A 25,818-nucleotide genomic window follows, 5' to 3' on the forward strand; every position below is an offset into this window, starting at 1 on the left:
TTGTGCTATTTCACATTGGCTTTATTTTTATTTAAACTTCATAGCAACAAATGGCGTAGTTGATACTATTACACCCTGTTTACAGAGGAGGAAAAATAGGTCAGAAAGATTAAGTAACTTGCTCAAGTTCACACAGCCAATAAGTGACAGTATCAGAATTTGAACCCAGATCTGTGAGATTCTTAAGCCCTTATTCTTTACTTCTCTGTATTACAGTCTCTCGCTGCCCTTTGGAGAACAAATGCTGATCTTGCTCTCAAAGTTTCCACTCATTTACCCATCTGGGCATGTGTGAATCTCACCAGCTGATTGAAATAAAATCTCCAAGGCTTGATCCTCCCACCTCAAATATAGTAAAATTTATCTTAATGATTATAATGATAATTTTTTGACAGTTTTTGCAACACTGATGTCAACTAAAGTGAGGTACATTTTTCTGTAATGGAAAAAAAAAGATCTGACTCATTTTCCTTCTCTTTGGGTGGTAGGCAGGTATTTTAGAGAAAATACAAGAAATAGGGATTATTCTTCCTGCCTTCTTTAAACCTTATAAGGCGATGGAATAGGTGGGTAGGAAGAAAGAGAACCAACTTCTGGAAACACCTTTGGAGTGGTGATCACAGAAGTTACAAAACCAAGAATGCCTGAAGAAGCATATTTGTCTTTCCATACCCGGGACATAGTAATGGGATTTATAATTAGGACAGAAAGGATTGAGTTAAATGTCCAAGTTTCTCATGATTGGTGCCATGATAGTAGAAATGTGTTTCACAGGCTCATCTTCTCTTGAGTTCTTGGATGGAGCTCTGACTTATTGGGAGACTTGAAGTTGAATTTCCTTATTCTCAGATTTACTTTCATCAGGAGGCATTCCTGATTCCACAGAATTGGGAGGTGGCAAAATTGCCTGGAAAATAAAACAATATCAATCTCCAAGAATAGGATCATCACCTCCTTCTCCTTCCATCACTTCCTACTATCATCATGATCACCACCGATAATATTCATTCACTGATTATTACTGTGCTGAAGTTCTGTATACATAGTCCTTACAACAAACATCAGAAATGAATGAAAATGTTTTCATTTTACAGTTAAGATACCTAAAATCCAGAAAGAATTCGTGATTTTTCTTGAGTATACAGGTAGAAAATGACAAATTACAAAAAAATAATAACAATTCTATCTGTATAAAAAATGTATGCTCTTGGATATGAAATACACTGTTTCTCCTTGCTTTTTTGTGTGTGTGTGTGAGGAAGACGTGGAAGAACATCCATGCTAATCCTCCCCTTTTTGCTGGGGAAGACCGGCTCTGAGCTAACATCTATTGCCAATCCTCCTCCTTTTTTTCCCCAAAGCCCCAATAGATGGTTGTATGTCATAGCTGCACATCCTTCTAGTTGCTGTATATTGGACACGGCCTCAGCATGGCCGGAGAAGCGGTGCATCGGTGCACGCCCAGGATCCGAACCCAGGCCGCCGGTAGCGGAGCACGCGCACGCAACCGCTAAGCCACAGGGCCGGCCCTCTCCTTGCATTTTTACATTAAAATTCTTTTCTAGTCTTTATTCCATGTTAACATTCATACCATCTCTGCTCCAGGAACCCCACAAATCATTACCACATAAAAATTTCTGTCCAATTCCAGGAGTCAGACACAACCTCAAACCCTGGAGGGAGGTTGAAGATCATGTGAATTATTAGTCATTTCAAGAAACTCACCTCTCTTGAATGGCAGCAATTTGCTCTGAACCATACGATTGAGAGAAAGACGGTTATGCACAATTCCAGCAAGGTAAAGATCAGCATTATAGACACAAGGCCCTAGGAGATATGATGCTTCATATCAAACCCAGTAGAAACATTCAGAGGAAAAAAAAATGTCAGCAGGAAACAAAACTATGAGATCTCCCTCCCATAAAACAGAAGAAAGTAATCATAAATTAGGTTTAATACATAGCCACACACAAACACTCTATAAGAGACACAATGTCAATCTAAAAGCATGGACACATCTTTCCTAGAAAGAGAGGCATGTATTTCTGTATCAACCTGTGTGAAGTAGTCATGGGGGGAAGATGCTGTAGAGGCAAAATCCTGACACTATCACTAACATCTACCAATTGGAATAGTGGTAACTAAGTCGATGAGCAAGCAGTTTAGGAAAATGGAAAAAAATGGCTCCTCTACCGTTTCATTAATAGTACTTCCTAGAGGTTTAGGCATTTACACTATCCCTAGAAACTAAAACACCAAGCTGAAATATTAAACACAAAATTACTGGACTCGTGATCTTTCTATTAACACTGAGGCAACCAGAAGAAGCAAATACAAAATTGCTCTGAAGGGAAAATACCACAAAATCCACAGAAAAATCAGGCCCATATAAATATAAACTTAGATCATTAAAGATAAAATAAAGAAAATGAGGCTACAAACTTCCATGGGTAGTGTCAGCAAACAGGAGGATTAGGAGTGAGTCAGTAAATGATGTTTCATAAATCATCACGGGGAAAATGGACAAATTTGAGGGAAAATATTAATTTCTAAGTTCACCTCAGAAGAGGGAGAATACCTAAACACAAACAAATGATAATAATTTGGAAATGTTATTAAAGAACTTCTTTTTGAGAATACCATACTCAAATAAATTCAAAAGTGAGTCATTCAAAACCTCAGCAGGTCATTATTTGAAAATCCCAGACCACAAAGCAAATTGTAAATCTCCCAAGTTAGTTTTATTAAGCAAGATGTGAAATAAAATTTTTTAAAAGTTTAGTCTCTCTGGAGAGTATAATTGTGGTAGTGGTAATATTAATAATAATATAGGACAATGCATACTGTTTTCATTGCTTATCAAATATTAACTTATGTAATGCTTACACCAACCCTGAGAGATTGACACTATTACTATTCTTGTTTCAAAGATGAGGAAATTGAAACACAGAGAGGTCATCTACTTTGCCCTTCATTACAGAGCTAATAAGTGGCAAAGCCAAGATTCAAATCAAGGCAGCAGACTACCTGATATATTATTTTTCTGTATATTTTGGATTGTTTGAAACATGTTATCATTAAACCTAATTTTTAAAAACATACATTTGCTGTGGCACCCATGTAAATACATGAGTCTGGTGACTGTGAAAATGGACAAGTCTTGATTGACTGCTTATTAACTGCTAAATGCAGTGAGAGTATAATAAACCCAGCTAGTGAAATTGTAGCACTGGACATGTTGATCCCATAACTGGTTTCCACCTAAAAAAGAATAAGAATTTTCAGTTAACATGGGCAGCACATACTTCATTTCTTTGGCTACCATTCATTTAAATAAGTTTCTGTTGAAGCTTGTTTACACACCTGAAACCTGTGGACAGTTAGCTATTAATGATTAGGTAGTTAGTAGCTAAAGTTTTTTGGCAATTATTCATTGTAGCTTTTAGTTGTCCACCCACCCATTATTAGTTGTGTTGCTTAGGTAATATGTTATCCAACTCACACTAGCTTCCTATAGATAACACCTCCTTGGTGTCTGGGTCACCATGGTAACGAATGCTTGAGTCATTTTTCAGGAAATAAGAGTCAACCCCTGTCTGGTTCAGGCCAGTTGAGACCACCAACTCATCAACTGGGCCTGTGTGGATGACTGATAGGTGACCTCCTGACATCAGGGAGCTGAAAACTCCACCCTCAGATCACGCCAACACCGCCATTTTGTGAACATGCATCCTATGAAGAGGCATGAAGTTTGACCATGCTTGCACAGATCATCAATTACTTCACTTCTAGCCTCCAATCGTCTATTCCTATACTTCAGACCACCTTGTCCCTCTCCCCCATAAATATCCCTAGTCCCCATTTTTGTGGAGGTGGATTTGAGATTTGTTCTCCTATCTCTTCACTTGTCTGTCTTGTGAATAAACCCCTTCTCTGCTGCAAACTCTTCTCGGTGATTGGCTTTCCACGCAATGGACAAAACAAACCTGGTTCAGTAACACACCTAGTAAGATTCTAGATGCTGGGAAAACATCAATGAACAAAGATCCCCACCCTCGTGAAGTCTAAGCAGCAAAGACAAAGAAAACAGTTAAGAATACTAATAGGTGAATTATCTAGTATTTTTTAAAGTAATTAAGTACTATGGGATAATAGAGTGAAGTAAAGAGGATGTGGAAACCCAAAGAAAGGAGTGGAGGTTTGTGATATTCAGTATGAATGACACTTGGGGAGAGGCTTTAAAGAACTGAGGGAGTTAGCCATGAGGATGTCTGGAGGAATGTCCTTGCCGTCGAGGAAGCACTCAGTTCAAAGCCCCAATGCCAGAGTGTTCCAAGGAAGCAAGAGGGAGTAAGGAGGTTGGAGAGGAGTGAGCAATGTAAACAATATTAGGAAATGAAGATGGAGAGTGACCAGGAAGCCAGATTATGTAGGGTCCTGCAGGTCAAGGAAAGTACTTTTGTTCTTACGCTGAGGAAAATATAGAACCAGTAGAGGATTTTGAGCAAAGGAGCGACACAATTAGATTTATATTTTAAGGGGAACACTCTAGTGAAATGTGAAACAAAACTGGATCACTTACTTCTACAGCCTTTAAAATGGAACCGGGAAGTCATTAAGGAAATGGGTTTTATGCAAGTCCTCACCGGGCAGATAGTAAACTTTTGAAATTAAAGACACAAATATTCTGAAAATGCTGGACTTTTGCTTCACTCTAGCTAGCCTTAGCAATCAATTTAGCTAAGATTAGCTTTCTGCTGCCAAGCTCAATTTACATTCTTTGTAATGCAAACCAACCTCCCTCTTTTGCCTTTAAAAGCCCCTGACTCCCTAGTGGGACATTATTTGGGTTTCTACCCAAATCTGTGCACCCAAAATTGCAATTCTTTGATCCCAAAATAAATGCCTCTCTGTCTCTCATTTTGGCTCTTTATTTTTAGGTTAACACTCTGATGTCTCAAGTGAAACTAGTTTAGAGAGGGCCAAGGGTGGAAGCAAGGAGTCCAATTAAGAGACCATGGTAGATTGGATGAGGTGTTATCAATAGAAAGATGAAAAAAGGTCAAACTCAGATATGGCTTGAATGTAGGGCTGACAGGATTTGCTGGATTCAAGATTGTCAAAGAAAGAAGAACCAAGGATAAGTCTAAGGTTTTGGCCTGGGAATCTGGGGAGATGGAATTCCCATGAGCTGACATGAAGAAGAGAGTGGATGGAGAAGGGTTAAAGAGGAAGATTAGGAGTAGAGTTTGGACCTCTTAGACATCTAGCTGAAGGCAATAGATATGTCAGTCCGATGCTCAGGAGAGAGATCTAGGTGGGAAGTATTTATTTCAAGGTTGTGGGCATATAGATGTTACTTGAAGCCATGAGAATGGATGATGAGATCACCAAAAGAGTGAGTGGAGCAGGTAACAAGAAATTGAGGTCTGGGGCACCCCAATATTAAAAGGTCAGAGAGAAGAAAAGGAACTAGAAAAGGAGATTGAGAAGGAAAAACCAAAAAGACAGAAAGAAAACCAGCCAATCAAGGTGTCCTGGAAACCAAATGAAGAAATTATTGGAAGGAAGAGTGAGTGACCAACTGTGTACTAAATGCTGCTCGTGGGTCAAGTTAAATGAGGATTGAGAATTGAACACTATGTTACCAACGTGGAAATCTTCAGTGCTCTTAAAGAGAGCAGTTACAGAGGTACGGAAGAGAAGAAAATAAAGCCTCACTGGAATGGATTTAGTTGAAACTGGGTAGATAGGAACTGAAGACAAAGCATAGACAATTCCTTTAAGAAGTTTAGCTATAGAACGAAAAACATGTTGTGCCAGTAGCCAGCAGGAGAAAATAAGGTCAAGATATTTTCTTTTCTTTTAAGTTAAGAACAGTAACTAAATGTTTATAGGCTAATTTTTAAAAATCTAGTAGAAAGAGAAAAATTGGAGTGATGAACTTGTGTGGGGAAAAAGGTACAAAATCTATTATTCTGGTACGGGTACTGGCTTTGAAAAAAATCACAGAGAGGTCTCCTATGGTAAGAGGTTAGAATGAAAAAATATATTGGTGCAGATCTGGACCATTAAATAGACGTTATAGTGGTCTGAAAATTCTCTTCTGATGGCTGGAGTTTCTCAGAATAGGAAGCAATGTCATTAACAGAGAGTAAGGATTAGAGAAAAGGGATTGGTGTTTGAGGATAGAATATAAAGATGAAATAGCCATCTAGGAAGGAGAGAGAGTGAATGGACTGGAAAAATATCATAAATGGGTAGATGATTCAATGAGAAGGAATAATAGAGACTCAGTAATTGTTCAATGAATCACCAATGGAATAGAATTTTGGCTTTCTGTTGTGGAACTAGTGGTGCGAGTGTGTACACTCAAAATAATTAGAATTGGTCAAATTTAATAACATACAGAAATCAAGAAGCCTTTTTCCAAGCTTCAGATTCATCAAATATTCGTAGTAACCATCCCAGTAATCATATTCACAATCTATATGATTTTCTGGTGATCTTCCATCTGAATGCCATTAGAGAAGAAAATTAATTTTCTTGTACATTAAATGAGACTTAGTGTCTCAGTTGGATTCACCAAACTCTACTCTCTACTATTAATGGATAACTTATTTCTACTCTTATCGTTATATAGAAAAAGAGGAAGAATTGCCACTCACCAGTTTTCTTGTGGGTTTTATCCCAGCTGCAACAGATAAGGATCCTGAAATAATATACTGTTCAAAAATAGGAAATGAGGCAGGTAAAGGAATTTTAAGTCTCAACGATTTTTTCTTGTTCCTCCCTTGCTTAGCAGATATCTAGCAATAGTCATACAAAACTTCTTTTTTAAATTCATGTCGTAGAACACAAAGTTGTACTTGAAGTTGTTCATCATTTTATGTGAACACAATTTTAAATTAACTTAAATTTTGAGTACATTGATAATATTTCCATTTTCTTTTATGTCTGGTTTTTACAGGTTTATCGGACTGTGCATACTTTAAAAACATATAATAAATATATATTTAATGTAATATAGTTATCTTTACTCTTATATTTATACCAAATGTGAATAATATTTATTTACATACACATTCTCATTTTCTTACCCAAGCTTCAGATAAGGGTTTGATTTATTGGACTAGATGTTCTAAAAGATCTTTTACAAATCTAAATGTCTATATTGATATATCCACTAATTTTTAAATTATTATTTTGATATGCTATTGTTTCTATGACTCTAATTTTGATAAATTGAATTCTCTACATGGTCATGGTTTTCTCAAAGCTTCATTCTGTTTTTTTACCTCATAAATCTTACAACCACTTATCAAGCCACACCTATGGTTTGTGGGAAAAGGTGCCAAAATTATGGAGAGTGAAGGCTTGCTACATAAAATTCAATGATTGAATTCTGGCTGAACACGAAGGAACAGGCTTTAAATTCTATTTCAAATAAGAAAGGTTATCACAGGTCACGCCAGTCACTACAGCTTTATGATTAAGAGCATATGCTCTGTGTGCTGATCCCATCTTCAGCTCATATTCATTCTGTCACTTTAGACAAATGATCAAATCCTTCTTTGCCTCAGTTTCTTTTTCTGTAAAATAGAGATCCCGCATATCCCCGTGTTAATATTACTTACCTTATAGCTGTACAGGGATAAAATGACATAACACATAGTAAGGGCTCAGATATGTGCCCAGCCTAGAGAAAGCACTCAAATTATTAACAATAGCTAAGGTTTATATATACATTTTTCCATTTAATTTCCATTTAATTTAACAGTGACCCAAAGAGAAGGTCCTTATATTATTTCTACCATCCTAGTGAGGAATTGAAGGGCAAGAGTTCACATATATTTTCCAAAGTCACACAGTTACAAAGAATTACTAAGAGAAAGATTAGGCGAATAGAAGGTATCACAGTCAATATACAGCAAAGCATGTACACAGAGGGTACCTACAATTGTAGGTAAGGCCAGATATGAAGGGCTTTGTGCCATGTCATGGACCTTAGCCTTTGCTCTGTAGGTGACACAGAGCCAGAGAGAAGCTTCCAGCAATGGGAATCCAATGGTCAGATTTGAATCTTTTAGTGCTGAGGATGCTAAAAGAGTGAAACTCTGGCTCCCTGACTAAGGCTCTTTTTTCAACAAACTGACCTCACTTTCTGAGAAAAGAAGACTCTTTTCTGATTGAACAGTTGAGATACTTCATTATTCCCCTTTTTCCAGTATGGAAAATTTCCATTTAGGTAGTCAGGATTCATCATGCAGAGCAAATGTGTACCCCAGGTTTTCTAGAAAAATTCATGTTTTAACTATTCCATCAAAATGATATTAACCAATTAAAAATATCAGAAATGTTAAATTCAAATTACATGTCTTAGACTATATACAGAAACAGAAGATAATCTTTTGTCAGAATATGAGATCTGATTTAAGCCAAGAAATTTTGGTCAAATATGAGCAATTTCTTTTTTTTTTTTTTTCCTGCTGAGGAAGATGTGTCCTCAGCTAACATTTGTGCCAGTTTTCCTCTAGTTTGTGTGTGGGTCACTGCCACAGCATGGCCACTGATGAGTGGTGTAGGTCCACACCCAGGACCCATTCCGCCAAAGAGAAATGTGCCGAAATTAACCACTAGGCCATGGGGCCAGCCCCAAGAGCAATTTCTTTTTTTTGCTGAGGAAGACCAGCTCTGAGCTAACATCTATTGCCAATCCTCCTCCTTTTTTTTCCCCCAAAGCCCCAGTAGATAGTTGTATGTCATTGTTGCACATCCTTCTAGTTGCTGTATGTGGGACGCGGCCTCAGCATGGCCGGACAAGCAGTGCGTCAGAGTGCGCCCAGGATCGGAACCGGTCCGCCAGTAGCAGAGAGCGCGCACTTAACCGCTAAGCCACAGGCCGACCTGAGCAATTTCTTTTTAAAGGAGATCTGAAGGTCAGTGATTTTGAAAAAACAAAATCATGAATAAATTAGAGCCCAAGACTTGTTATAAATTTCTTTCTTCTCCATTTGCCACTTACATGTTGTAGTCACCATTTTCAACTAAACTTTCCCATCTTAGATTTCATGGTAGCATAAAAAAAGACAATATCAGGTGATTAACAAATAGTTCCTATTAACCAGTTTTTAAAAAATGAATCATCAGATAAGACAATCAAATGACAAAGCTGAATAAATAAATTTTAAAAATCAGCTAGACTCAAAGCCTATTTTTACTGATTACTTTTGACTCAAATAGGGGAAATTACTCTTCTGATTTTCAGACAGTTAGCAGCAGGTAAATCTCTGATTTCCCAAAGTAGGACTTTCTTGGCTATACCACAAGGTAATTCACCAATACTCATTTTTCATTCAATTTTCTTAGTATCCATAAATTTAATACATGTGTTTTAAGTTAACATTCAGGAGTTAATTTGTACTCAGCAAATGTGATTTCTTTTAATCAGAAGGGAAGACGCTGTGTTTTTAAAACTTGTTTGTGTCAAGAATTACAAATCGAACCCACAGCATGCAACCTTCAAATAACCTAAGAACAATACTTTAACAATCAAACACATAGCTAGCAATGGTATCTAAGAAGTGATCTATGGTTAGGGGAATCTGAATACTCACAAATGAAGTGCCCCATAGCGGATAGCCTGTGTAGAAGGTAGACAAATAGCTGTCGAGGAGATGGGGTAAGGATTGTAAGGAACCCAGAAAAACACCCAGAGCCAGAATTATTGCTCCATTCAGGATCTGGATGGCCTGTAAGAAGGAAAAAAAAAAAAAAAGCAAATCAAAAACGTAATGGTCATATACCAGTGCACATTGAGAAGAGACTATTTTAATTTTCCTCAGAAAGGAGATGTCAGCGCTTGAAATGGTTTAAAAGTCAAGCTTAAATTAACTGGGCAAGAGCTTACCCTGGGAGGTTTTTGTTCCATGCTAGTCCCACCAACCCTTCCTCTTCACCTCTCCCACATCCTTTGGGAAAGTGGTAGGAGAGTAAAGGAGATGTGGCTGATAATACCGATTGAGTCAAGCGACCTTCCCAGCATGCTTTGGGGCCATAATATGATGAACGCAGACAGACATTAAGCAGCATTCTACTCAGCCTTTCCCTCAACCCAATTTTTAAGTTTAAAATACAGAATATGAGTTCACAGAGCTCAGCCTCCTGATGTGGATGGTGAGATTGGAGTCCATTCTCCAATGTTGATAGGATGTTTCCTGCTATGAGATTATGCCTCTGCATTTCTACTTCCCAGGTCTAAAATATGTCCCAGACTTCTCTTAAAGGAGCAACATTATTACTGACTCAGTGATGAGTAACTCAGAAATTCCTCCTTATGGCCATAAACGAGGTTTTCCACATGACATTTATTTTCTTCCTTCATAAACCAATTTCTTAATTAAAGCTGACTTACCCCAAGGGCTTGAAGATCCACTTTTTGGTAATTTTGTGATCTATCAATGGGCTGGTAGGCAGAATTTTTCACCACCCCTGGTTCCACATGGCTTCCTGGGGTACCACTTGCTGAGGCTGTCCCCAGCTCTGCATTACCAACTTCTTGGGAGGCCATTTGGGGTTGTTGATGGCTGTCATAGAAAAAAAAATCTAAAGGTTTCATGTTTTCCTTTTTATCACTAGCAGTAATATTTTTTGAGTGCAACAGAAGGGTTCAATCTATCCATACATCAAAATGACTCCACAAATGGGGCAGGAGGGCAGAATAATAGTGTTTACACTGTTTAACTCTATTTTGTCTTGGAGTAGTGGACATCATAAAATCATTGTAGTAGGCCTGGGTGCTTCACTGAACTTTGATAAAGAGCAATTCCTTTTCCCATTTTTACATGCGATTATATATTGTATAGTCCCTGCCTCTCTTCAAATCAATCCTGGACAATCAGACATTTGTTTTCAATGACCAGTGATCTCTTGTGTGAGGAAGATGGCTTTAGTCACATTCCAGTAATAACAATAGGTGTAATTTATGGAGTGCTTACTGCCATGTGCCAAGCACTGTCTCGTTGCTGTGTTATGTCTCGTGAATGTGTTAACATATTTAATCTTCCCAATAACTCTATGTTGCAGTGTTATTATTCCCATTTTAAAGATGAGAAAATTGAGGCATAGAGAGGTTGAGCAACTTACCCAAATTTATACAGCTCATAAGTGAGTTCAGATTCTATTAGAGACATTCTACTTTAACGTCCAACAGTTTTTTAATCATTATACTATATAGTACTATATGGAAGATACCTTTCTGGGGAGCAAAATAGCACAGCGGAAAGAGTTTAAGCACTATGGAAGAGCCAAGTTCAAATTCAAATTTGGCCACTTACTAGTTGTATGAGCTAGTAGTAAGAACCTCAGTTTTCTCACCTGTAAAATAGAAATAATTTCAATTTCATATTAACATTGCAAGGGGAAACTTTGATAATGTATGAAGCCCTTAACCTAATAAACAATTGGTAAATGTTGACATTTAATTTATACTCTGCCTTGAATCAAAAAGAACTTTAAGTATTGTATATAACGGTCACCAAATAACCACCTCAATCATTACAGCTGAAAAATATGTATCACTAAAATATACACAGTGCAGTCATGCATTGCTTAACAACAGGGATGTGTTCTGAGAAATGTATCATTAGGCAATTTGGTCATTGTGCAAACATCATAGAGTGTACTTACGCAAACCTAGCTGGTATAGCCTACTACACACCTAGACTAAAAGATACTAATCCTAGGGGACCACTGTTGTATATGTGGTCCACCATTGACCAAAATGTCGTTCTAAGATACTAATGCTAGGGGACCACTGTTGTATATGTGGTCCACCATTGACCAAAACGTCGTTCTGTGTTACATGACTGTATGTTTAATCTTGAACAATGTAACTTCCCAGTACATAGTGTCCTCAAAATACAAAATATTACAAAATACTTTTGTACAAAAGATTACAAAATACTTATATGCCCTTACAAGTGATGAGGTGGATGGTATGAGATTAACTATAAATAGTGCTGAATTCTGCTAAAACTATTGACTTTGAGTTTAGAATAATCTTAATTTCTACTTTTTGTTGGAAATTATATGGCAGATCCATTTTTCTAATAATTACTCATTTTTGTCAAAATAAATCTATTCCACTTTCATTCAGGATAATACTTACCTTTCTAGTTCTCTATGGCAGGGGGTATGTATCACGCTTATTCAATCACCAAGGCACTAAGAAAGTGACAGTCAGAGCACATTCGAACTTTAACTTGATCACGTTGGTAATTGCTATTTCACCCCTCATAAAAGTTTCCTACCAATTCTTTTTAAACACTGATAAATGTGAAATGACAAGGAGCCCTTACCTCCTAAGCTCAACACTGTGTGCGGAATCCAAGAATAAGGGAGGATCAAAAAAGGTTACAACAAACTCTATTTTAAGGAACGCCTAATGTAATTCTGTTCAAGATGTATAATAATAAGAATGGCCAAAAGTAGAATAATATTCTTTAATTCCTTCTCTTATCTATGTTAAACATCACCTTGCAAAGCCTAGGCTTAAAATTTATCCATTGGGAAATACATATATATTTTAGATAAAATATCTAATATGCTAAAATGTATGTAATGTTGGGAGCATTGCTCCTTAATGATCAGTTACTTGCCTGTATCTCCAGCTTCATTCCTCACCCCTCCCTATCTCATAGCTCAGGCCAGCCTTGTTTTATTTCTTTCAATCCTCCCAAGTGTCAAGCTCTCAAAAGTCTTGAATCCTTCTCAGTACTGATAACGAACTTCTTAATCTCAAATTTGTGTGCCCAATGCACACGAAGCCAAACACTGAGACATCGGTGCTTAGAAATGGAGAAAGATTTATTTGAATTGGCCAAAATGACTAGCTGGGAGCCTGAGTTCACTCAAATCCACCTCCCCAAGAACAGAAAGCTCTTTATAGAGCTAAAGGGCTTGGCAGGAGGAGGTTCAGGGAAACAAAGGGGTCACTCTCCATAAGCCCCTGGGCATTCTGACTTCTGGGCTTCAATGGCTGCTGAGGACCAGCTATCTGGTGATCACAACCTCCCCAAAGGCATTCTCTTTCTTCTGCCAAACCAGCTCACGATTCTTCAAGATCCCTGAGTCATCCCTCCAGTTAAACAGGAAAAACAGCAAATTGGTTAATTAATATCTACAGTACCCTTCAGGTACCTGGCTTCAGTACTGTTCCCTTCTCCCTGAAAGACATTTCCCCCCAAGCTCCACCTGGATAATTTCTGCTCTTCTTCCAGACTGAATCTCAGCCCATGCTCCTACTTTCATGAAGGAAGCCTTTTTCAGTCCTGGCCAAGCCTGGGTGAAGCACCCCTTATAGTAACTCTCAGAATTCCCTCTGCTTCCCTTCTATACTTATCAGTCTCAGCCTCAATTAACTGGGTACTTATCTGTATCTCACTGTCTTCTCATCATTGTAACTCCAGTGCCTGGCTCAGTGTCTGTCATATGGTGGGCACTCGGCTATACATGTTTAGTAAATGAATGAACTTTTGATCCAGTCTGATATAGCCATGCCTTACGGATGATAATGGAAAATATGTTTGTAAGGATCGGAGCCTTTCATACAGAGAAACTCTAGAGCAGTTCTGGAGGGAAAATAAAATCTATTTCAACCACATTATTTAATTTGACTTTTTAAAATAACCGTAAATATCAGGCAGAATTTTCCGCCTTCAAGTAAAATAAACTATGTTCTATAATTTGGTCAATTTAGCTTTTTTTTTTAATGGGAGAAGTGTAGATTTATTAAGAACCCACAAGTTAAGTTCACCTATCTAGCTTTCAGTGCGTGTCAGGCATTATTTTGCTCATGTTCACCAATTTAGTTCTCACAACATCCATATGAATAGACTACTGTTATGATCTTTTCCATTTTACACATGAGAAAGCTGAGCATTAGAGGAGTTAAGTAATTTGCCCAAGGTCACACAGCCAGCAATTTGAGGAGCTGGGGAAGAGAACGTGGTAGTCTGGTCCTATAGTATCATTACTGTCCCTCTGAGCTTATGCAGACACTCAATCACCAAATCCCATACCTCAGATACATCCAGACCATCCTTCATTACCAGAGCTGGCAGCCAAATCTGGGGGCAGCCACTTGGATTTAATATATCTAAGGAGTGTGTGTGTGCATGTGTATGTGGCCATGCCCACGTTTTTCCAAAGAAATAATTATATAATTACATCTAGCATTTTTTTACCATGGCACCAGAGTAACAATCAAATTCTAGGGGCAGCCATCCTCATAGCTAAATGTTCCAAATCTCTGCATTACAACCAAACAGAAAACTTTGCAGGCAACCACAGTGGCCCACTGGGTGGCACCTTTAACAGACAATAAAGAAAGGGGGCTTTCTGTGGGGAGAGAATCTATAGGGTTTACCTTGGAGCTTCAGGCCTTGGCAGACTTCTTTCCTCTCAAGCCCATCTTGTCGCGACTGGGAGACACTCAATAAGGATCGCCATAGTGTCTCTTCCAGAAAACAGCAGCCTCTTCTAACTCGGGCTTAAAGAATCGTATCGTTGCCTAATGCAATACTTTAGAGAAGTCAGTGAAAATGTTTCATGGGTGGACTGGAGAGTATGCTAACCACACCCGCATCCGAGGCCCCTCAGATTGCACTGTGCTTCCTGAAGGCTCTTTGTTGATTAGGAAACTAGTGTCAGCAGTAACTCTCTCCTGGCTTTGAGATATTGCTTAACACATTGTTGGAACAAGAAATACACGCAGAAGAAATGAGTAGGTGGGTGGGAAAGGGTTGTGGAATGGAGGTTAGAACAGTTATTTGCATAGTCAGAAGAGACAAAGTCGGATAGTAAGAGTCATGTCTGGAGGAGGGAGGGTGGTTGCATGCATTATGCTGTTCAATTCTTGCAGACTTAGAAAGGTTAATTAATTCTGCAACATCGTCGGTATAAAAGTGATGAAAACGGTAGTTTAAATGCACCGAATGATTACTATGTACCAGTCACCGTTCTAAATGCTTTCCTTGTGTTAACTCATGTCATCCTCACAATGTCCCAAGACCTAGGTACAACTATTAACCCAATTTTATGGAAGAAAAAACTATGGCATAGAGATGTTAATCAGCTTTCTCAACGTCCCATGATAACTGGCCAAGCTGTGTGCAAAACCAGGAGCTGGGTAGGGTGAATTCAGAGTCATGCCTGTGACCCCAGTGTGATTGTAATAATGTGTCCTTTTGTAAGTGAACATAAGTGAGACCATCTTGTTACACTAAATGACTCCAGCCCCTCCTCTGTGTGACTACTCACTGCTCTTCACATACTCTAAAATATTTCACATGCTTTCCTGATTTATGGCCTCCACTTATGCATGTACCCCCTTATAGCTTCATAAATTAAAACTTTGTCCTATGAGCTTCTTTCCAGGAACAGGCCGACCACAGGTGGGAAACACACTTACAAGGTATCCACCACAGCTGACAAAAGAATGGAACAATGTGATGCCTGGAGCCTGTCACGCCTGGAGACCAACGTCCCTGGACCCCCTCCTCACTGCCCATTTTCTCTATATAACTGCCTCAAGATTCTGTAATACTTGAAGATGGTTTTTTTGAAACATTAGTCTGCTATCTCTCCGATTATGCCAGCTAATCTGATTAAAACTTCCTTTCTTGATCCCTAACTGGTTGTGATTAATTGGATCAGATTGCAGCAAGCAGAGTGAGCCCATTACTTGGTATCACTTTCACTTTCAAAATGTCCTAGTTTAGAAGATAAATTATAGCATCATCCTAAACAAATAAGTGTCCTGAAATAGATGATGGAAAGATCAGAGCCAAGAGACTGGGAGTAAGTAAATAGATACCGTGTAAAGATTCATATCAGAATCCTTAGGAAAGTCACATGGCAGGACCTGTGAGGAAGACCTAGAAGTGGAGCCCAGCCTCTGATCTGCAGGTCTGGGGAGTCTGTGAGAAAGAGAAGAATGTTCTTGGCAAACTAGACGAGGTCCTAGTTCTGGAAACTGGAGTATAAGTGGGGACTTGGTCACAGGAAAGAGAAAGAGAGCCAGATTGGGAAGGGGAGATTGTGAACTCTGTGGCACTGAATATGAAGTGAGCAGGGGCCCTGCAGCCAGGAAAAGGTAATGCATAGGAACTCTGTGACCAGGGCTGGCACCTGAGCCTATAGCAGAGGCTCTGAAGGGACTGCCTCAGAGTGAAGGGAGGGATGATGGCAGAGAAGACCTGAACAGAAGTCATGAGGAAATAGCTAAAAGGATGGTGAGAAGAGATATGATCCTCCCTGCCTCATTTTAGCCAGAGCCATTGCAAATTGAATACTGAAGAAGAAGAAAGGAACGGCAACAGAGTGCCTTAAGGGAAGGTGAGGAAGCAATATCAGCAAGTGAAAAAAAAAAAAACAGTAGTTCCTTTCAACATACTTGTTTCGAATTCAAAGGTATAGAAAGAAAGAACTCTGAAAGGAAGTTACTTAAACTCAAAGAGGTCAGTTATCTCATTTTTAAGTTCAAGATCATAGTCCCCACCTTAGAGAACAGTATAAAGATTAAATGATAGAGTGCATGTAGAGGTCTTAGCAACTAAGATCTTTACATGCATTCAAAAGAAATAAACAAAAACGAGAAGCCTCTTCAATTCTTGAGAGAGAACGGTTACGAGAAACTGATTTCATCAGAAGATTCATGGAGTTTTCCTCCACTGGCCCGCAATATCCTCCAGTTACAAGAAAACATTTTCTAAGAGGCTGACTAGCTTTTGGTGCTGAAATATCCTAATGAATAATCAAGTTCAAAATTCAAGTTGCTAATTTCCAAAGGGAAAAAATAAATCTTTATTTGAATGAAGTTGATATTCTAGCTGTTGATTCACAAGGGACACATTAGACTCTTGGGAAAGTGATATATTGCTCAAGACTTGCTTGTCCTAATCCAGTTACTAAATATCCTTGCTTGCGTTGTTGGTTTTATGCTTACACCCACACTCACGCTGATGTGTGCACATCCTAGAATTATGCTCTTCTGGAGACAGTACCTTTATTTATCTTAATAAGTGTAAACTTTATTGATAAAAATAGTTAACCATCTAAGGTCTCTGACTTTGTTAAATGTGTTTGATTCATCGCTTACTAGTTTTTTTTTTGGTTTTTTTTGTTTTTTTTTTAATTTATTTATTTTTCCCCCAAAGCCCCAGTAGATAGTTGTATGTCATAGCTGCACATCCTTCTAGTGGCTGTATGTGGGACGCGGCCTCAGCATGGCTGGAGAAGCAGTGCGTCGGTGCGCGCCCGGGATCCGAACCCCGGGCCGCCAGTAGCGGAGCGCGCACACTTAACCGCTAAGCCACAGGGCCGGCCCACTAGTTTTTAACTTTGTAAGTTTTTAAGTCACTGCTTTGAGACCATGCCCTTCTAGAAATTATATTATTTAGTATAATTGTAAGACAGTAAAAGGTTATGATGGATGAGGATTGCTGTTACTAGAGGCCTGAAAGGCGATCCATCAAATGAAGTGAAACCAATGATCAGAAATTAGCCTTGATTCTTTCCGATTTTGACCTCATGCTGTTTTTTAGATAAAGGGGGAAAAATATATTTAGTAGAGATCTAGTCTTAGAATTTGAAGGAAGGCATTGCATTTCTAGAGTTCCACAGGAAACCAGAGAATTTATCACAATATTTGTTGGTGAAAAGAGAAATAGCCTGGAGAGAAAATGTTAGGACAGTTGTTCTCAACTTTCAACTACCTAGTTGAATCTTCTGGGGAGTTTATAAGGCATTAAATCAGTACCACAGGAGTGGACCCACCCACATGGATTTTTTTTTTTAAACCGTCCCAAGGTGATTCTAATGTGAAGCCAGATTGGGAAACCACTGGGTAAATCGGCAAGATCTTTAACATCAGAGGGTTGGAGACGAGAGAGGAAAGAACAAATTAATTTCTTCAAGAAAGATTGTCCCTTCCACCAAGGTGGCTTGCATACTTTATTTTAGTGGAGAAAATTGAATCTTAGCTTGAAGTTAAGCAGATTTCACTCATTGGAGCCAATTTTATAGGACTTCATACTGATAAATATATCCTCTGTGGTGCAAGAGAGGCATTAAATGAAGAATTAAAGTTCATTAATTCTCTCTCTCATCTATTGCCTTTTGTCTGCATTCTCCTCCCCACCAAAGGCAAGCATTCTAATGTCTAATGCATATTATTTTGTGTTCTTACGAAGTGCATATTTCTGTTTTACGTACATACATTTTTAATATACATAAATTGCCATTGTGTGATAGACTTTATTTTCCTCCTTTTTTTACTCAGCTCTATTATTAATACCCAATCATAGTTATTGTATCTGAGTGTCTAGTCTGCTTCTTCCTACAGCTGCATCATCTTTCTTAGTGCACATTTATCACTTCTTACCTGACCACCAATCCAGAGATGAACACCCAAATGGATCCCAACTCTCACCACCATAATGACTTGAAGATTCTTCTCATATCCATCTTCTCTAAATCTATGTGAAAATTTCTTTGAGACATAAAATCAAAACTATGATTGCTAGGCCATATGATATGCACATAATTAATTTTGTTGAGGACTGCTAGATTGTATCCTCTAGAAAGCCTGCACCACCTGTGAGCACACATACTGTGTATGCAGTTTCCAATATTCCCACTTTCTGCCCTCCATGGCGCTATCCAGCCCTCTACTTTTAACAGCTTTAGAGTTGTCCTGTGTCAATTAGCTAAGCTGGAACTAGATTTGCCAGAATTCCCTTCTCTGAACAGTTCTGGGTTAAGGTTCGCCACATTAGAAATTTGCATGAGATCTGGAACGCAGAAGTGAGGCAGCAGCCAAGATGCTCCAAAGGTGGATGTAGAGGGCCGGGTGCTGCTGCACCGTGCACCCACTGCTGCTGATCTGCTGGCACACCTTGTTAGCACAGGACCATCACTGGGTCTGCAGCTTCTCCTGCTCTCGTCAATCTCCTCCTTCAGCCTCCCCGAGCCTTGGACCACGTACTTGCGCAATTCCATGATGATGAGTGCCACCTTCTTCTGCAGGTCATCCATATGGTCAAGATTAGAGACAATGAGAGAAAGATGCAGGTTCCAATATGTTCCCATGATTCCATGCTTCAAGTCCAGCTTTTTAAATTATTGTTGTGGTTAAAAACACATTACATAAAATTTACCCTTTTAACCATTTTTCATGTCCAGCTTCTTTTTCCAGACTGCCAACCTTGCTTACCTACATCAGCATCAAGTCCACCACCAGATGCAAAGGCAATAACCTTCCATAGATTTCTTTCCTGGTTCCCCCAAATTTATTATCACTTATGATAATTCCCTTATCAATATCACTCATACTGGTTCTGCTTCCCTGATTGAACCCTAACTGCTACAAGATATGAGTATATATGACCACTCTTTCTGGTTTCACTTCTCGATTAGCTTTGGACTCTCCTATGAGTTGTCAGTAGAATTATCGGATTAGAACAGCATAGATTCTATTTTTCTGGAAACAGCTTTCAATCCTAAAATGCCTTTTCAATCTTCTTCAAAGAAGAAAAGTAGTAGACGCTAAGGAACTCTAATGTTTTTACACAATACAGAATCCTTGACTTGTAAATAATTCAGAATCACTCTTTATTTCCGAAGTCTTTTAAATATCTCTAATTTTCATTCCATTTCATTCGATGTGAACTTTTGATATTCTGACTACTATTTTGGATGAGTAGGAGGAATATAGGTTCTGTAATCAAAATGGCTAGGTTCTTTTTAGATGTGACTCCTTTGTTGATACACCTCTTGCCAAATTTATGTCCCAACTAGAAACAGAAGTGGATGGCTATAGGGTAAGGGGTAAAAAGGCACATACGTACAGTGATGGATAAAAATTAGACTATTGGTGGTGAGCACGACGCAGTCTATACAGAAACTCATATACAATAATGTACACCTGAAATTACACAATGTTATAAACCAATATGACCGCAATAAAATAATTGAGGGTCCGGCCCGGTGGCGTAGCAGTTAAGTGCACGGGCTCCGCTTCGGTGGCCCAGGGATCGCGGGTTCAGATCCCGGGTGCACACTGACGCACCACTTGTCAAGCCATGCTGTGGCAGCGTCCCATATAAAGTAGAGGAAGATGGGCACGGATGTTAGCCCAGGGCCAATCTTCCTCAGCAAAAAGAGGAGGATTGGGAAAGTAATGTTAGCTCAGGGTTGATCTTCTTCACAAAAAATAAAAATAAAATAGTTGAAAAACAAAACTTGTTGAGTACCTATTAGGTACAAGGTACTGAGATAGGTACAATGGATATACAAAGATGAACAGAATATACAAGTTAGAGTTCGGTAGGGTAGATCACAAATGTTAATGAATAAAAAATAAAAAAAATAAGTAGATGCCTATGCATATTCTAAATAGTCCTGAGTATTGATGAACATGTGTCTGCTGATGTAACAAGGTAGAACAAAGCCTTGGATCACTTACTTACAGGTCCTACCTAGGCCTGGATTCCTTCTTGTGCTACTTTCTTCCTGTGTAAGAAGTCCATGTGTAAGTTCGAGGTTCTTCTCCAGGAGAATGCCAATGGCTGGCATGCCCTCCTGCATTTCAATGTCTCCCCATGAAGAGAGGGTTGGTTTCCAATGGGCCTGGGTTCTGTGCAGAGCCTGACACTGACTTGGCTTTTTGCAGCAGACCTTCCTGCACTTGCCCTGGGTCCTGGGATGAAGTCAATGGATCAAGTGCTTCATCTTATACCCACAGAGTTCTCTCTAGAGGAGCCTATCCCTTCTGTTGCAGGAAGTGGAGGTTCTTGCTTACAAGGTTGTCTACTAACCCCCTAGTCTGGGCAGGGATTCCTCTTCTCTCTGGCTTAGGAGGTCCTTAAACCTGCATCTCCTCCTCAATGCTCCCCTCCTTTGTGTCTCCTGGGGTCCCCTCTCTCATCAGCTGGCTTGGAAATTAGACCTTTACTCTTCCTTGGGGCTTGAAATATAGAGCTCTGAGCTCCTTCCGACCCAGGCTGTTACTTCTAGCTTCCACATGGACATACGGCACTTGGGAAGCTGCCATGTTCCCACAAGACACATTCCAGGGCTAATTCAGTGGGTCCACTTTGATCCTTAACTCACCAGCATGCTCTTCTTTAAGGCTGTCTCCATATTGATCCAACAACCTTCTTGTTGGTCAAGTGGCATTTCTCAGTCACTAGAGCCCCTAGACTAGTCAGATCCCCAGTTACCTTCTGGGAGTCTCCCCACTTACTGACTCTCAGAATGTCCCCCAATTGTGGCTTAGGATCTGAGGATTGCCCAGCTTTGACTATCTCCTAAACCCTTTGGCCCTTGAACAAGTTCTTTTTTTTTTAATTGCAGTAACGTTGGTTTATAACATTATGTAATTTTCAGGTGCACACCCTTATATCTCGATTTCTGTGTATATTACATCATGTTCACCACCCAAAGGCTAATTACACTCCATCACCATGCACATGTGCCTAATCACCCCTTTCACCCTCCTCCCTCCTCCCTTCCCCTCTGGTAACCACCAATCCAATCCCTGACTCTATGTGATTGTTTGTTGTTGATTTTATCTTCTACCTGTGTGTGAGATCATATGGTATTTGACTTTCTCCCTCTGACCTATTTCCATTCGCAAATTCTTAAATTCATCTCCAGTATTCTTTTTCTACAATGAAAACAACTTAGAGGTGATACAGCCCTTCTTTGGTGAGAATCTTCCTTCCAGACTTTCTTTACCCTCTGTTCTCTGCTGCTAGGCCATTGCTTTTCTCTGGCTGGATTCTCTTGGGACTAAGGTTGCCAGATAAAATATAGGATTCCCAGTTAAATTTGAATTTCAGGAAAATAATAATTTTTTTAAAATATAAGTATGCCCCATGTGATATTTGAGTATTTAAGTAAAGCAAGTCCCAAGTATTGCATGGGATATAATTATAATGAAAATAATGTTATCAGAAATTCAAATTTAACTGGGCACCCTGTATTTTGATTTGCCAAATCTGGTAAACCTACTTAGGGCACAAATTCTAATCTACTCCCTTGGATCATTCTTGACCATTTCCAGGCACATTGTCCAGTCCATGCTAGCACTCAGCCCCCAACCCCATACAATCCCTTGCCTCCAGAATTTGTCCATGATGCTGGGTTTGAGGGGCTGAAGAGCTTAACTGCTCTCATTCTTGGCCTGAGGGGCCTCTGTAAGTCCATGAGGAATATCAGAGAGGGAACCTCTCATGGCCCTATTATTTCTCCTCCACAAGTGGGAGAGGGGGACAAGTAGTGAGTTACCCCCAGTGGAGGTTGAAATTTTTATAAGTAACTTGTCTACCTGGTCTGCCTGAGGCTTTTCTCTAAGGAGCTCAGCAACCCTGGCTCAGGATCTCACATGGCTAGATGACAATGGAAAGGAAAAATGGGGAAGGACTAGAATTAGTTCTCAGTTTAAACAGTTCCATGTATTAAAGGAACTTGAGTCCCTTCTGCTACACATACAAAACTATATAATGTGGGCTTCATACCACCTGTTGAGTGCCTGGATCAACGAAGGAAATCTCCCAAGAGGGACTCAAGTGGTGTTTTCAGCCACCATGGTATTAGACTTCTGGTTTGTAAGTGGCTATGGGACGTCTCAGGAAAGAGCAACATACAGTTTGCAGCAAGCCACAGCTGATGCACATCTACAGGGATCCACCCTGGTCAATCTGCCCAACTTATTGGCCAAGTAGACCTCCTGAGCACCTTCCAGTTGCTTCTTGGTAAGTCATTCTCTGAGTGAGTCATCAACTCCCTTTTGTCTCCTTCTCACAGTCAGTCTGCAGATTTTCCCTGGGTAGTTTTTAGAGCCTTTTGGTGGGCTATTTAGAGGGCCTCTCTACAAGTTTTGCTCAAGATCCTATGGGGGTCTTTCCCTAGCTGGAATGTGATTGAGCTCTTCAAATGGAAGTTGCCTGGGTGCTTCAATCCAAATATCCTTAGATCCTTATTGCTTTTTCCATCTCCTTTCCACCAAAATCCTTATTGGCCTCTCAATACTTTTCTTTTTCTTTCAAGAGCATATATTTCATACAATAACTTTCATTTTCTGATAGAACAGTAAATCCCAGCCTAAAAGTCTCACTGATATACTGTTAAATGTTATCTCCATGCACTTAGATTCCTATGGGATGGAGATAATTGTGCCTTGTAGCCAGGCTGGCATATTTTTATGTCAGCTTTCTTGAAATATAATTTATATACAATAAATTTACTTCTTTTTCAGCTGTGTAGTCCTATGAATTTTGACTAATGCATACAGAAGTGTGAACACTACCATAATGAAGCTGAAACAGTGATTCATCTACTGATTCTTGGCATGTTGAACCTTTTTTTTCTTTATCTACAACTGATCTTGAACCCATGATGTCACTAAAACCTACTTCTCAAGAAAAAGAATTTCTACTCTCCCCTGCCTCCCTCTCTACCTCCCAAGGAAAACAGGAACATATTTTCAAGAATAAAATAAATCAGCATTTAAGCATATCAACTAATCAATACTGGTTCTTCAATGAGTTTTGATTATACCAAGTCCAGCTTTACCTCCAGCAAAACTGAAAACAAAGTATCTATTACTTGTGTGAATTATATTGGGTTTTATAAATGTTCTAGATGAATTCATCCCTCAGTCACTTACATAGAATGAAACAGAAAAGAAAGATATACACAAAATCCTACATTAACATGGAGAGCCTGGGCAGGCTACTAGCTACAAACTTACGACCATAGAATATTTAACAACAGAGACATTCTTGTAATTTTATTATGTGCACTTTTGATTTCCAAAAAGGACTGGCAATTATTTAAGTGACACCTTAGCCAAAATAATTATTTTGAGGCTCTGAAATCTTTGCACATTCGATTTTTAACACTCATCACATATTCTCCAACTCACAGGAGCCAACAGTAGATTGTATACACTTTTTCCCACCTGAGAGATGGGGGAAGCATTTGTGGATAAGGAGATTTCATAAAATAGATGTAGATTGAAACGTTGAGCTTCTGCTACCTGGAGGGTTGTTGAGACCCACAAATGACTTTACCTGAGTGAGAAATAAACTTTTGTTCTTGTAAGTCACTGATAATGGAGGTCATATTATTGTAGCAGAACCTAATCAATACTGTCTAATGCAGGTGGAGAAACAAGCTTATACTGTGTTGTACAGTTGGCAGCATGACACCTCAGATCGGAATCATTCACTCCCGGATTCCAACTCTTCCAACAACTGTCAAGTTGCCCTACACTATTATTCAAAAACAGTCTTATAATTTCCCCCCAAATAACTTATAAAAAAAAAAAAAGCAGTGGCAGGGTGGGGGTGGAACAAAGGGCTTGTCCATGTATTTTTGAATTAATTATAGAAATATAGACTTGATTTAAATTCTTATATATTTTGCATGCATTGGAATAAGAAAGTGAAAAACATTAAATGGAAACTCAGTCAAGAAAATAGATCCCACAATCCCATTCCACCCTTTGCTTTCATTCTCTCAAATGACACTCCAGGTGGTCGTTGATTAACTATCCAGTTAATTGTTACCTCGACATCTCAGCTTATCATGGGCAAAATGTCCTGTCCTCAATCTTCCCAATATTAGTAAATAGTTAGCATTCACATAATTGCCTGAGCCAGACATCTAGTTGTCATGCTTATTTATGACTTATTTCTTACCCCACTCTGAATCCATTTGGAAATTCTTCTATATCCAAAGCACATACGAAATTTGTCCACATATTTTTTCATCTTCACTGCCACAAACTCAGGCCATGATAACATCATCACTTGCCTTATAAAATTCTTACAATGCCTCTAAGCTACTGCTCTCATCCATTGTTCACAGGGTAATAAGATAATTTTACAATATAAATCAGATCAGGTCACTACCCTGCTTACAATGCCTGCAATGGCTTCTCATTTCAGTAAGATAAAAACTATATGTTCCTGCTGGTAGCCTGGAGAGATTCACCATGATAATATAAGTTTCTGTGGATGTGGGCATCTGTTTCTTCTTTTGTAAATGAATGAGGAATACATTCATTAAAGGTAATACCTAAAGCCCAGTATAACTCTCAGAATTAACGGATAATTTCTTTTAATTTTTGTGGAGGTAAAGCTGGACTTGGTATAAATAAACATTAACAAAGAGTTGAGTAATTAATTTATATGTTTAACCATTGATTTGTTTTCCTCTCAAATATATGATATTTCCTGTTTCACATGAGAAGAAGAGAGGGAAACTGAAATGAGTTCTCATGTGGTTCAATCAAATTGACAATTTTATATGTCAAAATAAGCACTTTCCGGGGGCCAGCCCCATGGTGTAGTGGTTAAATTTGCATGCTCTCCTTCAGAGGCCCAGGGTTCGCAGGTTCGGATCCCAGGTGTGGACCTACACACTGCTCATCAAGCCATGCTGTGGCGGCGTCCCATATACAAAGTAGAGGAAGATTGGCACAGATGTTAGCTCAGGGCCAATCTTTGTCACCAAAAAAGAAAGAAAGAAAGAAAGAAAAAAAGCACTTTCCAATGTTTTAAACTAATAAATACAAATAAAATAGAAATAACTAAATTCATGATAATTAAGGAAGATGAGAGAGTTTGTGAAATGAAGAATGGAACTGGATTTGTTCTGGCTTCATTACTAAATGTTCATATAATTTGAGACAAATAGCTTCCCCTTTTTGAGCCTAGTTGACATTGCCTATAAAATGAAGTGGCA

The 25,818-nt window shown here is 39.0% G+C and overlaps 1 protein-coding gene across 6 annotated transcripts in view; it reads right to left on the reverse strand.

Moving 5' to 3' along the window:
• The window catches only part of LOC101390516 (membrane-spanning 4-domains subfamily A member 3), a 27,745-nt gene continuing 1,927 nt past the window's right edge, over window positions 1-25,818 (reverse strand). Inside the window, exons 2-10 of one of the 6 annotated variants that reach the window (XM_087422857.1) lie at window positions 14,429-19,083; window positions 12,170-12,225; window positions 11,337-11,376; window positions 10,415-10,586; window positions 9,618-9,752; window positions 6,669-6,725; window positions 3,103-3,261; window positions 1,726-1,827; window positions 1-907 (exon numbers count right to left, since the gene is read on the reverse strand). In XM_087422857.1, coding sequence (XP_087278983.1) covers window positions 812-907; window positions 1,726-1,827; window positions 3,103-3,261; window positions 6,669-6,725; window positions 9,618-9,752; window positions 10,415-10,570 — 705 coding nt within the window. In that variant the 5' untranslated portion in view covers window positions 10,571-10,586; window positions 11,337-11,376; window positions 12,170-12,225; window positions 14,429-19,083 and the 3' untranslated portion in view covers window positions 1-811. The remainder of the gene's footprint in view (window positions 908-1,725; window positions 1,828-3,102; window positions 3,262-6,668; window positions 6,726-9,617; window positions 9,753-10,414; window positions 10,587-11,336; window positions 11,377-12,169; window positions 12,226-14,428; window positions 19,084-25,818) is intronic. The other 5 variants (XM_087422858.1, XM_087422859.1, XM_087422861.1 and 2 more) reach the window with 5 other exon arrangements.

Source organism: Ceratotherium simum, chromosome 34 (assembly GCF_057802395.1).
Source record: "Ceratotherium simum simum isolate JZ-2026a chromosome 34, ASM5780239v1, whole genome shotgun sequence".
Lineage (NCBI taxonomy): Eukaryota > Metazoa > Chordata > Mammalia > Perissodactyla > Rhinocerotidae > Ceratotherium > Ceratotherium simum.